We start from the raw sequence: 17,196 nt of genomic DNA on the forward strand, positions 1-17,196 counted from the left end.
ACCATTTTTAAATAAAAACCTAAAACTACCTTTAAAATTGAGGGTGGGGTGTAACACGCTTAGAGAAGAAAGAAGGGCTCAACAAGATCGTGACATTATGAAGGAGCCTGTAGAGGCGATGTCTCTGAATTCTAAATATTTTTGGAATTTAGAGAAAGCGAATGTGGTGCGAAGGAGGCATACAAGAGAAGCGAGAGCAAGAGGAGATGATCCTAGCATGACAAGAGGAGATGATCCTAGCACCAGAAATTGGTTAGGTGATGATTTTCCATTCACGAGGGACTAGGGAATTTGTTTTTAATCGGAGCCCATAACTTTCCAATCATTTTGGGTTGTAATTTCTTATTTATTGAATAGAGTACTTTATGTTGTTTCCAATTTATTGAATTTAGTACTTTATTTAAACTAAGAGTATATTTATTTAATTTGGTAATTTATTTAAACTAAGAGAATTTTTATTCAAATGACATAAACACACCAAATAAAATTACAGAAACATACCAAATAAAATTACAAACATACAAAATGAAAAAAAACTCACTAAATGAACTTAAAAAACACACCAAATAAAATTAAATAAACACACCAAATAAAAACAAACACACTAAATGAACTTAAGTTTCTTGAGCTTGTTTCAATTCCCATTGGTGCTCTATCAAGTCAATTTGCCGGCCATTGTGCATATATGGGTTCTGAAGTGCAGTACATCGTTGAATGAGCTTTTCATTGTAATGTCCATCCCTTTGTTATGGCTCTTGTTGCATGGGTTATTCGGTGGCATCATGAGCACAATATATTTGTGTTCTAGAATTGTTCATCGTGTCTGCCTCATATTCATCAATGGCATCATAATTGTACTCATTTTTCATAATCATGTTGTGAAGAATGATGCACGTCATCATGATGGATCGAAACGACTCTAAATCAAACATTTTGGCATCACCCCTGACAATCGCCCAACGAGCTTGGAGGATACCAAAACAACACTCCACATCCTTCCTACACCTCTCTTGATAGCTTGCAAAGTGTTTTTCCTTTGCACTTCGCGAACGTGGCACTGTGACAAATGATGACCACCTTGGGTAAATGTCGTATGCTAGGTAGTATGGCCTGTGGTACTTATGTCCATTGACCCAATACGTGACTCTTGATGCTTTTCCTTGCAAGACATCATTGAACAATGGGGATTGGGTAAGGACATTGAGGTCATTTTGAGCCTCCGAAACACCCAAAAAAACGTGCCAAATCCATGTATCAAATGAAGCCACCGCCTCCAAAATGAATTTTTTTTTTGCTCATTTTTTGTTCTCATAAGCTCTTTGCCATGCACTTGGACATTTTTTCCAGGTCCAGTGCATACAGTCGATGCTTCCAATGTGAAATCCCATTCCCGGATTTCATTGCTTAAAATTATGTATTCCGCATTTCGTATTCTTAGTTTCGACGTTTTATATGTACGGCGTATTCGACCCCTACGTATTTTTCCACGTATCCTTATATATCTGGATAGTACTTGTCGATACGAATGCATGGGCGCCAACATAATGTGATTCAAAATTATAACGAAGATTTTATAAGGTTTTGAATGTTGAGGATATTTTGGTAAATTGATAATTAATTGGACATGTGATATTTTTGTCAAACCATTGGGTGAGTGTCACGTGGGCACCCAAAAATGCTGGAACTCTCTCTCTTCTCCCTTTTCTCTCCCGTTCTCTCTAGAGTTCTCTCACTCTCTCTCAGCTCTCCCTTTCTTCCTGTGAAACAAACCACCATCATCACCAAAAATTTTGGCTTGTTGAACACCAAAACCACCATTATTTGCATGTCTTCACCACCATAAACCCAGTTTTGAGTTTTGTTTCATTGAAAGCGAATCCTAACCTCGAGGTCGAAGAACAAGGTTTTGGGCTGAGACTTCTAGGCGTGATTCAGACAATTTTCAGTCATCTTTTGAACTCAAAATAGGTAAAAATCGATTCATCTCATCGATTAGATAAATTTTCATGTTTGGGTCGTGTGATTTGGTTGAGAAATGAGAAAGTTATAACGATTTGAAGTTTGCCCAGTTTTTGGCAAACCCGTGACATTCCAGGCCATATTCCCACCAAACCACAGCGATTTAGCCATCAGAAAAGGTATCAATCTGTTCTTCTCGTTCCAAGCTATGATTTTCGTTTTTGAATCACTCGATTTCGTTGAGTATTGACAAAGTTATGGACGTTTAAAATTTGCCCAGAAATTCTGGCGAGTTAGCAGTTTTCCCGCAAACAGCCGTCTTTCGGGCCATTTTCCGGGAACCTACAACCACCATTTGGGCTTTAAGAAGTATAATCTTATTCTATGCTTCTCTAGCTTCGTTTTGGTATATTATGGGTCGAATTTGGGTTATTATGGGTTGAATTTGGGTGAGAAACGAGTTAGATATGGAGTTCTAAAGATTGCCCAGAAAATCTGCAAAATCTGCAGAATCCGGCGAAATTTCGTTAAGGTCTGCCACTTGAACATTATAGCAATCAACAATCAAACCGTTGGATCGTCACCAAACTTTGATACATTATAGTACATAATATTTAAGGACCTTAGGAACTTACAAATCCAAAATCTCATGGTTGGATCTCACGGAGCAAGTGACGTAGGATCTTGGACCATACTTTTGAACGACGGTTTGATTCTCATTAAATGTTGTTGTTGTGGAGGACGTATGGGAGTTTTTCAGTATGTGAATTATCGAAGGAAATCTAAATGTGGACTTGTACTTTGTTTTAGGCGATGATAGTGCCTAACGTCTCAATTCTTCCGCTAGGGTGCGTTAGTGCAGGCTCCAGGTGAGTGACTTTAATATATGTGATATTGGTGATTACCCTGTTTTCTTAATTGTTATCCTGTGTGGATATGATTTGGTTTTATAAATATGTTTTCTATTGAATTGTTATTTTTAATGCTTAGCCATCGATTTATGTTTATGAAATGAGATTTGACATGTATATTTGAAATATGGTTTGACTTGTATGATTGGCATGTTGTGATGAAATGTGAGGGCTAGTAGTGGACTGTTAACCCATTGTGACTGGGATTTTTTGCTTCCATATTGTTTCGTTTCTCGCTTCACTGATTCGTTCTAAGTTTCGTATTTGTGTCTTGTTTCACTTTGTTGAGCTTTTGTTAAATTGAGTAACTTGTGACTTGTCTCGTTTCTTTAAGCCATTGTATATTATGGTTGTTGGCCTTCCGCTCGATTTCGTTGAGTGATCCGGAACTGGGTTTCCGCTGGGGTTCCGTTGAGTGGTCCGGTTCCCTACTCTGTTTGGATTCCGTTGAGTGGTTTGGAATCCCTTGTAATCTGTGATTCCATTGAGTGGTCTGGAATCGTATCCATCTTGGATTTCGTTGAGTGGTCTGATATCCATTGTACTCCACGATTCTGTTGAGAGGTCCGGAATCCCTTTTACTCTGTGATTCCGTTGAGTGGTCCGGAATCCCATTTGGTATTATGGTTCCGTTAAGAGGCCTGGAACCAGATTAATTGCTTTGTTGATTCTTCGGATTGAGTTTGGATTGAGATAGCTTCAGAGATGTAGACTTCAGCCGGACTATGTCGTTGTAGCCTTACTTTTCATTGTGTTGTATGAGTCTATGGTTGTGAGCTTTTGTGACTTGTTTCAGACGAGCCGTTGGATGTCACCATTATGATTTCATAAAATATGATTTTATATTTGATGTATATAAACCGTGATTGATAGATGTTTTATTAGTATCACATACATCGAATTATTGTCACTCACACGAGTTTTGCGGTTTATCCAGATTGTTGTTTGCTCGGTGCACCATTCCCATGGTGTAGGGATGATTGTGCAGGTTTTAGTAGATATGGGGAACTTTGGGGGTAGCAAGCAGAGTTTAGAGGGCTTGGAGTGTTAGGTTACCCTTATACTTTTCCTTAAAAATATGTGATTATTGTTGATTTCAACTCAGTAGTTCAGTTTGTATTGGCATCCCTCTACAGTCTTCTGTCGCGCGTCGATCCTGGATGTACTTCGGGATCGGGGTGTGACATCCAATCATCCCACAAAAACCTCGCACCTCGACCTTCTTTAGAAGCCTTTGCAAGTCCATCTTAGTAGGTTTCCGAAGGTACTCTGCGGTGTAGAGAGATTCGATTGTGGAGCAAAACCTCATTAGGGAGTCATGAATGGTTGATTTCCCTATCCTCGCTATCTCATCCACTTGGTCTGCAGATGCTCCATATGTAAGCATCCGCAAGGCAACAGTAATTTTTTTTCTCAAGAAGGAAACCCATAACACCAAAAACATCATTCTTTTGAACAAAGTAAGAATCATGGTTGCAAACAACAATTATGATTTTATTAAACAAATGTCGTTCCATTCTAAAATGACGTCTAAAGTACGTATCAGGGAATGCACTGTTACGGACAAAATAATCGTCCAAGAGATCCGTACCTCGTCATTGCCTACTTCTATCAATTTTTGCGGAACGCCTAGGCCTGCAGATCTGAGCCACAACTTGGATGACTCGATGGAAATATGAGGCTCTTTGGCTTCTTGCTTCATCATCTATTCTTCTACGCTTCTCATCCTCTTTCTCTTCCATCTCATTTTCACCCACCTGGAGATTGAGCATTTCTTCCCCTTGCTTAAACAATTCTTTCTCTTGCTCATCAATTTCCCACAACGTCCTTGAAGAAGACATTGTAAGAAGGATGCAGAAACTATGAATAATGATAGAGATTTTGATTTTGTTATGTGATTTCTAAGGACGGATGGTGGGTTATATGGAGGAAAAAGAAAGGATTAGGTTGTAGATAATGCCACGTGGCATGCGGTCATTCGTTAAAAATTTGATCGAAATCTATCCTCAAATATTGTAAACAGATTGTGACACGTGACACGAGGTGATTGGTTAAAAATCTTATCGGAAATCTATCATCAACGATTTTGAAAAGGTAACGACATGTGACACGACGGTATTGGATAAACATCTTATTGAAATCTATCACCAAAAATTGTCTTCTTGGATAATGACACGTGGTGTAACGAGAACGATTAAAAATCTTATCCAAAATTACAAATAAAATTATTTTGTATTATTTTATAAAATAAAAAATACTAATATTTTATTGCTTATTGCCATGGCTATTTAGTTTTAGGGGTGGAGATGCAAAAGACAGTTACTGTTCATTAATGGAAGTTACTGTTCACTAGAGGCTATTCAATAGTGAGTTGCCCTAAGAGGCCTTTGCAACGCTGGTGTGAAATCCCGTTCCTGGATTTCACTGTTATAATCTACATAATTGTATTATTGAGATTTTATGTTATTTTTGAGAAATTATATTAATTTATTTGGATTTAGATTTTAATTAAATTAGTTACAAAGTTTGAAGTTTAGAAAGTAATTATCTAAAATTTGTAGACCTTTCGAAGTCACAATTTATATTGTTGAATAGATATCGAGATCATGAACGCATAGGCGAAAGTCGTTTGTGAGTCCAGATTATAATGGTATAGTTATGGACGTTTGAAGTTGTTGCTAAAAAATAAAAAATGAAAATGAAAAGAGAAGAAAAAGCCACGCGAGTGGCTGAAAGAAAAAAAAAAGGAAGCCCAGCCTTCCTTTGCACCTGTGCACCAACCTAACTCCATTTTTGGCGGTCTCCGCCATTCTTTCCGTCGATTCATCACCATCCATCACCTACAACCTCTTCCTCAACCTTCCCTCTACCATCTTCACCCATATTTGAGAGTTTTTAGGCCCAATTTCATGAAGAACTTCACCGGGTTCGCGGGTGAGTTCGACGGTGATTCCGTCGTTCCAGCGACTTGCACCACTTACCACCACCCTTAATCAACTTCCCTTGGACCCAGGAACAAGACCCAACAGGTGGTTGGAGCGTTGGAACACCAAGGAAGCCGAATTGAAGAACACCCACCTTAGGGTTTCGACGGGTGCGAGCCAATTTGAGGGCCTTCCTGGCCAAATTGGACTTGGCCACAGGTATAAAGTTTACTCTACTTGTTGAGACCTTCATTCTTGTAAAATTTGAGAATTTTTGGAAAAAGTCGAATTTCCAATGTGTGACATTAGATTTATGAAATACTTCTTTCATTACCAAGCATCTAGACCTAGAAGGGAATTATAGTTGAAATGACATCCTTGTTAATCTTGTGCTTATTTGAGTGTGTTTGATTGGGGTTTAAGAGTTTAGATTGTTTACTAGTAGTTATATTCAAGTTATTAGTAAACGATCCAGTTTCTCTTAATATATATAGATATATATATATATATATATATATCTATATCTATATATAGATATCTATATCTATATATAGATATCTATATCTATATATAGATATCTATATATAGATATAGATATATATTGCCGCATATACATGTCAAAAGGGGTAGTGGCATGAGTGAAGAGGTGGTGTTTTAAGTTGAAAAACCATTAACTTTGGGTTGGTTTATTAAAGGATGGAGAATGAAGGTTACAAGCATAGGAATATAACGTTAAAATGTTGATTTCATGGATGAGAAATAATATGTATGGTTACTAGTATAAAAGGGTGAGTGACTTTAATATATGTGTTATAGGTGATTACTCTATTTTCATAATTATTATCCTGAGAGGGTATGAGACGATTTTATGATTATGTTTCCTATAAAGTGCCATCGTTATAGTTTATGATGTGGAATTTGACGTGCATATTAGAAACATGGTTTGCTTTGTGTGGTTGGCTTGATGTGATGAAATGTGAGGACTAGTGGTGGACTATGAACCCATTGTGATTGGGGATTTGTTGCTTCGATATTGTTTCTTTTCCCTCTTCGTTGATTCGTTTTAAATTTAGCATCTGTGCCTTATTTCCCTTGGTTAAGCTTTTGTAAATTTAGTAGCTTGTGCTTGTCTCATTTCTTTGAGCCGTTGTACATTATGGTTGTCGGCCTTCCGCGATTCCGTTGAGTTGTGTTCCGGAATCGTATCCACTTGGATTCTGTGAGAGATGGTTCAAAATCTCTTCTACTCCGCGATTCCGTTGAGTGAAGTTTCGGAATCGTATTCACCTTGAGTTTCATTGAGTTTGGATTAAGATAGCTTCAAAGGTATAGGCTTCGGCCGAACTATGTCGCTCTAACCCTACTTTTCATGGTGTTGTATGAGAATATGATTGTGAGACGTTGTGATTGTTTCAGACGAACCGTTGGATGTCTGGGTGACTCCTTCGGAGTTTGCGAATGTTTGGTATTAATTTCTTATGAATGATTCATATTCAAAGTTTATAAACTGTGATTGATAGTTGGTTTTATCACTATTATCACACTTTGTATTATTGTCGCTCACCTGAGCTTCACAACTTATCCAAGATCTGAATTGCCCAGTGCACCATTTCCATGATGTAGGCACTGATTTTAAATGCAACAAGTCTGGATAGATTATGAGAAACCGATTGATATTTTGGTTCCGTTGAATGGTCCGGAACCCGATGTCGTTGGATTCCGTTGAGTGGTCCGGAATCCTTACTCTTGCACATTCCAAAAGGTTAGTCTAGAACCCTAGATTCGAGCGAATGGGAATTATCCATAGACCTTGTGAATATAAATTAGAATTACCATGTTATTACTCATAACCCAAGTAGGGAATTATATAGAGTTCTCTAATTGAATTGGTGAAATGGTATGTTATCTCATTGATTGATTAACGTAGTTAAATGCTAAGATCAGCATCCTTGATTCATGAAGGGATTAATTGATGGGAATTGTGGAATGACGTTGGATATGATTGTTATTATTATGATTATTTAGTGATCAATGTGGCTGAAGAATAATATTGTGCTTCGTTGGTTATTGGATAAGTTACATGTTGTGGATGGAGATATCACGTTGAAAACATAGTGATTTATATGATAGATGGAATGGAAACCTTGAATGTCATGTGGATTTGTTATGTAACCATGAATCTAGTAATTCATGCTTGTTAAGTTCTAATAATTTATTGAGGAATGCTATGTTTTTCGATTTGAACGTATTGTGATAAACGTCGAGGTGTAATGAATGGCAAACTACGAATGACAAACTACGAATGTCTTGATCCCAAATGAGGGTACGTAGGCAGTCTAACGAGGAGGTTAGATGCAGCCATAAAGTATACGAAAAATTCTATGCAATTCGAGGCATGGCATGTGCTTGATACATAGCCCAGGGGACAGGTATGTTAGATATGTGGTTATTTGATGACGTCACGTGTCGATCCCAGACGTATGTCGGGATCGGGGCGTGACAGCTGGAGTTGCTCTCACCATCTCCTTCTTTCTCCAATGCCTGTACAAAGTTCATAGTTGTGTGCAAAGCTGCTGCATTTTCTCCCATTTCTCATCACATTACTGCCCCAAACCCTTATCACTCTTCCTCGGATCACGGATGATAAAACCCGACCCAAAATTTGAAACCCAAAACCCAGTTGCCTATTTGAGTTCTGGAGCTCAATATGAAGGAATGTTAGATAAATAACATTATTATTTAACATATCGGGTGGAACAAAATATTGTATAAAATGTCAAATTGCCACATAAACCATCAAATATCATTTTAATGTTTAAAATTTGACATTTTCTTTGGAGATGCTCTAATATGTTATTTCTCATGATCATGCATCCTTCTGGTTCTTACATATAATTATGTTGTTTGGGGGATGCAAAGCCACTTTTACATCTCCCGAGATGTAGAGCTCATTTGTACGTGTTTTTAAAATGACTGAAAGCGCTTTTGATGAGAATATTTTTAGAATCAATCATTAGTAAATATGTAAGTAAATCCTGGAAAAGCACTTAAAGTGCTTCCTGGAAGAAGCACATAATTGGTGCTTCTTGCATAAAGCACTTAAAGTACTTTTGAAGCCCAACAATAATTTTTCTAAAAGCGCTTTCATTCATTTTAAAAGCACATCCAAATGAGCCTGTAAATTTTAGTTTTGCTCCAATGCGTATAGATCTAAACGAGAAGATGAAAATTTTGATTTTCAAGTGTTCATTTATTTTTGTGTAGATTTTTTTTTTTAATTTTTGTTAACATAATTTTTTCCCGCACAATTCAATAAAAAAATTTCAAAATTTGGACAACGTTGATTTCATCTCATTTAGACGCTGATTTCATAAGAAAAAAGCTGAAGCAAAACTAGAAAAACTTTGAAGAGGAAATGTTTTGTGTGAGAATTGCCAGTAGTATTTTTTTTTCTTCAATGATAGAGAACATTCATTAATCGAAGTCCTACCAAAGGGATTGCAATTTACATAGCCTTAGAAATGATCAACATACAGATAGAAGACATCACTTATGCAACATAAATAGGTTTCAATCTAAAAAGAAAAGTTCCACAAAGCCCATAATGTGGCTAATAGAGAATCTTCTAAAAGCAGTAGTGGATGATCCGCCGTAGCTATCCAGAAACAAAAAGCGACCGACAACCCTTGTGTGAGAAACTGAAAAAAAAACCCCGGAAACAAGAAGCGACCGACAACCCTTGTGTGAGAACTGAAAAAAAAAAAAAAAAAAAAAATTGGTGGATGGATGAACGAAAGGTTATGCCTATGTATAAAGGAAACTGTTTTCTTTTTAAATAGTATTTTGCATCCCACGGAACCTCTCTTTTTCTCTTGTGGAGCCCAATTTTTGTGATGCAAACTCAGATGCAAAAATGGATCTTTACTTGCCTTATCCGGTGAGTTGCAAAATTTGCAACTTATACATCACCAAGACTCGAGCAACTTCCGGCAGCAGTAAACGGAATTGCATGTTTTTGTGCAGGTTTAGTAGAACTGGAGGGGCAGATTTTCGCTCTTATGGTTGATTTTCGACAACTGTAACGGCAGCCACACTTCCTTACGCCTCTGTGACTTCGTCACTAGCCGACCCTACTTAGTGGGAATGCTTTGTTGTTGTTTAATAGTAATATAGTATTGGTATCCTTTGTATGTGTAGACATCGAAATTTCAGTGAAAACAAATGTTCACCAACACATTAAATTTCGACATGCTAGAGCATGATATATTTCACAAATTGTACACATAGATGTGACTCATCAAAACCGAACAAGTCATCAAAAGAGACACGTGGTGACATTTAGCGGAAAATAGTTAAAAAATTATCTTTATTAAATTTTTAATTAATTTAAATTTTAATCAAACAAATGAATTGATTTAAATTAATTGATGGAGTATCACGAATCAAGCCTCAATTAACTCCTAGTTCTTTCGTCAGTGAATCAAGTCCACAATCATGGGCAAATCTAGCCGTAGGCAAGACTTGGAGAGTGTATAAATATGAGGCTCCAGACAAAGAAAGGGTGAGAAATTCATCCAAACACCGAGACGCACAAACTCCTAATTTCCCAATCACTTAGAAGACTCAGTAAACTCTTTGCGTTCTTCATCAAACCCATGAGGAATCATCAAGCACCACTACAAGTGCCGATTGTTCCATCACCACAAGCCAAAACTTTGAGGCGTTTGTTCATTCGAGATTAAGGGCTAGTTTGGTATTGTTGTGCTTTTTAAAAAAAAATTGTTTCTATTGTGCTGTAAGAATAAACAATTGTAAAATAATGTTGTTAAGTGTTTGGTAAACTTTTTGTTGTAAAAGTGATTTTATTAAAAAAAAAAGTAGTGTCTGAGTGTTTGGTAAATTTTTATATAAATTGCTTTGAATATGTAAAATGACTAAAAAAGATATAGTATTTAATGTGATATAATAATTGTCAAAGACAAAATGTAGGGCAAATATTGTAATTTTGTAAAACATGTGGGGGTATACTTGCCATTTGAAAAGTTCATTAAATGAGCATTAATTACTATTCTTTGAAAAAAAAACACTTTTTTTAAAAGCATGGTAAACCCTGCTTCTGCATTTCTATGCTTTTCTACTTTCATTGACAGCATTTTAAAAAAAAACATTTTTTTTTTAATTTTACCAAACACATTTAATGTTCCAGCTTTTTTAATAAGATGCTTTTATTGGAAGCACCACAATCCCAAGTCAACCCTAAGTCATTGCGACCCTCGGATCAACAACACACACATTTTTCACCCCGGAGATCGAATCAGAGAATTCGAAGTTGTAAAGAGATTGTAACCATCCATTTACATTGATACACATTTTATTTTTTACACGTATTTTTGTGTTATTTATCACTATGTTTGGTTTTTTTTTTTTTTGTATAATTAATAAAGTTATAAGGTAGAAAAAGTATGCACACCAAATTTGTATTTTTTTTCTTGAACAAACGATATTATCTACAATAAGAGATGGGGGTGAACTAAGCTGCACAATGAGCCAAGAATAATGTGGTTCAAATTCACTTTTGGTGATTGACACACCCCGATCCAGAGGATCCAGGTGTGCTGGCCGTCACGTGGGTGTGACGTAACCATAGGTGCGACACGGAAGTGAAACAACCACAAAAGTAAGCAGGAATTCAAACCAAACTCAAACATATCAACCTACGAACATAACCGGACGAGTTATAAGGTAAACACATGAGTTCAGAGCATAGGTTAATTGCAGTCAAGTAGGACTAAAATAAAGATACATCACCCTAAGGTGAGTCCTACATGTCGAGAGTCTGTCAGAAAGCCGGAATAAGACCTCGAGAGCCACCAACCGCTAAACTAGAACCTGGAGGGGCGCAAAACAAAATGAGTGGGTCAGTAAAATCAAATAGTTTTCCAAAACAGTTCATTAAAAACAATTTTATCCCCTCGCCGTAAAACCTGTATACTTTCCCAGAAAATAGTATATATACATATATATATATACGCAACATCATAACTCAGCATAAAACCATCATCATAATATCTCAGAAATGATATGCCATGCCCAAACTATAATCAGAATGCATCAATAATAGTCAGGTGAATAATAAATCAACCGGAGACCCTATAATGGTCCTGTACGGCTGATTCTAAAGCTCAACATCCAAACCAACCGGAGTCACCTCGGTGACCTGTACGGTTCAACTCTGCACGTCACTCGGAACTACATATAGTAGTCTGTACGATGACAGGTGTATGAATACGCTCTAGTGCTTCTCACATCAATCATCAGCGCGCATAACTAAGGTCACCCACTAGTTGGAATCACATCTAGTGATCTGTACAACTAGCATGTCGGAACCCTCACTTGGTCTGTACGACATCCACTTACTTGGATCCAAGACGAGCGTGCGTTGTGGTGAATAATAATATAAGCACTATCACCTAGGTGCAGGTTATGAGTTTTCAATGCAATTCAATATAAATAACTTAGCTGGAAAATAAATAAACTCACCTGAGCGTCCATCGCGTCATTTCACATATATATGCATCAATACTCAAGCTAGATATCTAACTTAGCTGGAAAATAAATAAACTCACCTGAGCGTCCATCGCGTCATTTCACATATATATGCATCAATACTCAAGCTAGATATCTCAATAATTTCATGCATGGCAATTAATTTCATAACTTTCATAAAAACGTATTTTCTGGGAAAATAAATGTATATAGGTAAATACGAAATCAAAATTGCCCACTCACTGATAAGTCGACGGGTCGTAACCCCCGTGGCGTCTCCTTCTTCCTTGGCTCGCCGAACTGGTTTTTCTGGCGGCTGTTTTCCGGCGAGTTTTAAAACTCTTCGTTCTCCTTCGTTTTTCACCCATTTTCTTCGTATTTTATATCAAATTGAAGCCCCAAACATGTAGAATCACGATAGACTAGTTTAAGGCTCTAAAAATCAAGAAATCTCACCGGAAAATTCCCAAGAAATTCGGCCAAAATGGAACCACGTGATCCCGACGTCCAAATCCTTCAAACGAAGTACTCCGAGCCTCCTTAGGACTTCACTAAGCTCACCACAAGCTTAGAATTTCCTGAAACACAACATTTTACGTTCGCATGAACAGTGACAAAAAATGGAGGTTCGAGTTTCACGTGATTCCGAAGGTTTCACTTCCTAAAACTAGTACCAATGAACTCAGAACGTCAAAAGGATGAAGATGCATACCTTGGTTGCCTCGATCCATCGAGTTTTTGGAGGATTTGGGTGTGTGCCGTACGTTTTGGGTGAGAGAGAGTGAGAGAGGGTCGTGAGGGACGAGAGAGAGAGAGCCACGGGTTGGGAGAGAGAGAGAGCAGGAGAGTTGTGATGTCCCAAAAACAATCTCCACCATCCATTTTCTAATTCCCTAATCAACTTAACAAATATCAAATCAATAAACCAACTCATCTTATAATTTCTTCCAACACATATCTAATATTAAACCAAATAATGTCACACACCCACGAACCTTAATACCCTTCAAGGGTAATCCCATCATTTCACATTCCCGTCAAAAGTACCTCCGGGACGGGCTGTGACAGTGATAATCGAGTCTAAAACATCTCACGCTAAATTTGTATTAAGCACTTCAAATTCAAATTTTGTGCTTTGGCATTGATGAACCTTAATTTGGCATAAACAACGAACCAAATATAAATTGTTGCTCCCTGCACAACTATTTAGACAGAAAAAACATAAATGAGTCTACATTTCCCAAGTATAAATTAATTCCCCAGCCAAATTCATCTCCCTATTACTCTCTCTGCAACAGTTTTTCTTCTGCTTTATACTTACTGTACATTGCTTCCTTAAATTTGGAACTTAATAAAGAAGATTACTTCATGAAGAAGATTACAACTTACTGTACATTGCTTCTTAATTAAATTTGGAAATTAATGAACCAAAAGTGTACCCAAAAGAAAAAGAATAAAGAATCAAAAGTGTCCTATGTTCCCCATAATATCTTCTACTTTCAAGCACATAATATTCTCTTTTATCTTCTTTCTCTGCTACCATTCAATTCTCTTCTTTAGTACTACTCTTCTTCCAGTTTCTTAGCTTACAATGGCGGGAAAAGACAAAGCTGAAGGTCATGCAATCGGGATCGACCTGGGGACAACCTACTCGTGTGTGGCCGTGTGGCAGTATGATCATGTAGAAATTATAGTGAACGATCAGGGTTACAGGACAACTCCATCTCACGTTGCCTTCACTGATGCCGAAATACTGGTTGGTGATGCTGCATTTAACCAGCTCATCAGAAACCCTTCCAACTCCATCTTTGGTAAGGTTCTTCTCACTTGTACTTTCCAAATTGATAATGAGCTTTTCTCAAATCGATAATTACACATATTGTGTTATTTTAATAAAAGAGGCTGAAAGATTTGCTTAATTTTGTTATGGTGATCTTAATGGGAGGCTTAAGATTGATGCTTAAGAAGTCATAGTCGAACTACAATGATAGTATTAATGTTTGCACCAGTTTTCTGATTCAAATTATTGTTATTCTATACAATTTTTATTTACAATTTTTTTTAATTATTTTAATTTGTTAGATTAATTGTTTTCTAATTGTGGCACCAATTTTTAGATGCAAAGCGGTTAATTGGTAGAAGATTTAGTGACGCATGTGTCCAAGATGATATTAAGTTGTGGCCTTTCAAGGTCATTGAAGGTCCTCATGATAAGCCTACGATTGTGGTCACTCACAAGGGCCAAGAGAAGCAGTTTTCTGCTGAAGAAATCTCATCCATGCTTTTGGGAAAGATGCGAGAGATTGCTGAGGCCTTCCTCGGCTCAACTGTTAAGAATGCGGTCATCACAGTCCCTGCTTACTTCAGTGACTCACAGCGTCAGGCTACAAAAAATGCAGCTATCAGTGCCAGCCTAAAGGTGTCACGTATCATCAATGAACCAACTGCTGCAGCCATTGCTTATGGCCTTGACAAGAAGGCTGGCTGGTACAGCAAGAGAAATGTTATGATGTTTGATTTCGGTGGTGGTACTTTAGATGTGTCACTAGTTACCATTAGTTGCGGCGTGTTTGATGTGAAAGCCACTGCTGGGGATACTCACCTTGGAGGTGAAGACCTAGATAACAGAATGGTGAAGTACTGTGTCGAGCAATTCAAGAGGAAGAATAATTTAGACGTGACTGGAAACTCCAAAGCACTAAGGAGGTTAAAAAATAGTTGTGAGAAAGCAAAGAGGAGACTTTCATTTACGTCTTCAACAGACATTGAAATTGACTGTTTGCATGAAGGTAGTGATTTTTGTACAACTATTACTCGGGCAAAATTTGAAGAACTCAATAGGGATTTCTTTATCAAGTGTATGGAGCCGGTGAATAAGTGTTTGGAGGATGCTAAAATGGACGTAAGCAGCATCCACGATGTTGTTCTTGTTGGTGGCTCTTCGAGAATTCCTAAGGTGCAAGAACTCTTACAAAATGTCTTCAAGGGTAAGGAGCTGTGCAAAGGCATTAATCCGGATGAGGCAGTGGCTTACGGTGCTGCTGTTCAGGCTGCAGTCCTGAATGGGAAGGGAAATGAAAAGCTTCAAGACCTCACTTTGTTGGATGTCACGCCGCTATCACTCGGGGTGGAGACTGGGCGTGAACGGGACATGACTGTTGTGATACCAAGAAACACTAAAATGCCCGTCAAGAGGAATTATACTGTTACCACTCGGCATGACAACCAAGCAGTTGTTAGATTTGCCGTTTATGAAGGCGAGAGTACAACAACAGTGAATAATTACTTTCTGGGTGATTTTAGGCTCAAAGACATTCCTCCAGCTCCGAGGGGTGTTCCTAAATTCAATATTGTCTTTGATATTGATTCCAATGGGATTCTGAACGTATCTGCTGAAGACATGTTGACTGGCCAGAAGAAGGGGATAACTCTCACAAATGACACAACTTGTGAAGGAATTGAAAGAATAATGTAAGAAAGAATCTTATGTCATGCTAAAGACTGAAACATGATTTGTTTTACTTATACGTGCCTACTGTGTAATTTATCTTGATAAAATGGTTCTAATGTTTCAACTATTATGTTAATTTTGAATTCGTGCTTTCACACGTTTACCCTTTATTTATATACCTATAACAATTAGGGTTTTAATCTTCCAAAATAAAAAATTAATAATTAGGGTTTTTGAAACAATGACCTAATCCTTCATCTAACAAACAATGCACAAAACCAGTACAATTATTTACACACTTTAATAGAGATGCATCATATCAGGGATGGAACCAGCTGGATCTAAAAACGGGAGGGCCGAAAGCATGAATCTATGCGTAAAACATACAAATTTCAACAAATATATAAACCTTTGGAAAAGTTGTTGGGGCCATGGCCACTGCAGGCTCAACATCAGTCCACCCTATATCCTATCAATATATATCAGATTTACTTGTATATATACGAGTGTGTGTTGACAAGTGTATTGATTTTATGTATTCAAAGACGACAAAAAATTAACACTTTACCAAAATTTATACAAACCAACATGTTTTGGGACCTAGATGAAGCCAATATGTGATTTATATTCCTATCTCCGCTCGATTTGTCAAGGGACAAGTTAGTCCTTTCCTGCAGTGTGGCATTAGGACCATGCTGAACTTCAATTTGATATTGTAAGGCACCTACATTTTTTTTCCTTTTCAAAACTTCCTTTTATCACTTGCACCTTGATCAAAACTTATTTGCTCTTCATTGCAAGTGGTGGATTGCCCAGTGAATATGGCTCCTTTTCAACTCACTACTTTTTAGATGCAAGCTATCTAATTCCGAAGATATTTTTGATATAGCTTAGAGTAATAGTATCGCTTCTAATAAATAAATAAATAAATTGAAAGAAAGAAAAAAAAAACCTATTTGTTCTTCATTATCTTTTCCCTTTCATTTAGTACCATGAAATTCCGAAGACATATATATCTGGTTTGTGGTGAAATATGTATAACTAATAATTTTGTATATAAAATTCATTCTCTTAGTGTGGGAAGGGAGAATTGAACTTGAATATTGGGTGCATGAGTAAAAGCTCTTAACCATACATATCCCTTGCAAGTATTATTATTTTATTTTTTTAACTCTGTTGAGGCTGCAATCTTATTGAATTTTAGAAAGTGAGACGGCCAGTAGCTTAATTTGATTTGAGTTGTGTAATTAAAGGAGTTGCAATTGATAAGTTTAACCGTAGAAACTTGTTCTTTTTGTTTTATAGGTTTTGCGCTTTGGCATGGATGAACCCTTTGTTGTGCCTTGGCCGTTCGTTAGTGTGGAAACGAGATTCAGATTATAACATCACCAAGTCATACTCAGTT

At 37.2% G+C, this 17,196-nt stretch overlaps 1 protein-coding gene across 1 annotated transcript; it reads left to right on the plus strand.

Moving 5' to 3' along the window:
• The first annotated feature begins 13,847 nt into the window (after nt 1–13,847).
• LOC103450210 (heat shock cognate 70 kDa protein-like) lies at nt 13,848–15,934 on the plus strand. Its single transcript, XM_008389523.4, has 2 exons — nt 13,848–14,151; nt 14,458–15,934. The coding sequence occupies exons 1-2, from the start codon at nt 13,932–13,934 to the stop codon at nt 15,813–15,815; spliced, it is 1,578 nt and encodes a 525-aa protein (XP_008387745.2). The 5' UTR covers nt 13,848–13,931; the 3' UTR covers nt 15,816–15,934.
• Nucleotides 15,935–17,196: the final 1,262 nt, after the last annotated feature.

Source organism: Malus domestica, chromosome 01, assembly GCF_042453785.1.
Source record: "Malus domestica chromosome 01, GDT2T_hap1".
Taxonomy (NCBI): Eukaryota; Viridiplantae; Streptophyta; class Magnoliopsida; order Rosales; family Rosaceae; genus Malus; species Malus domestica.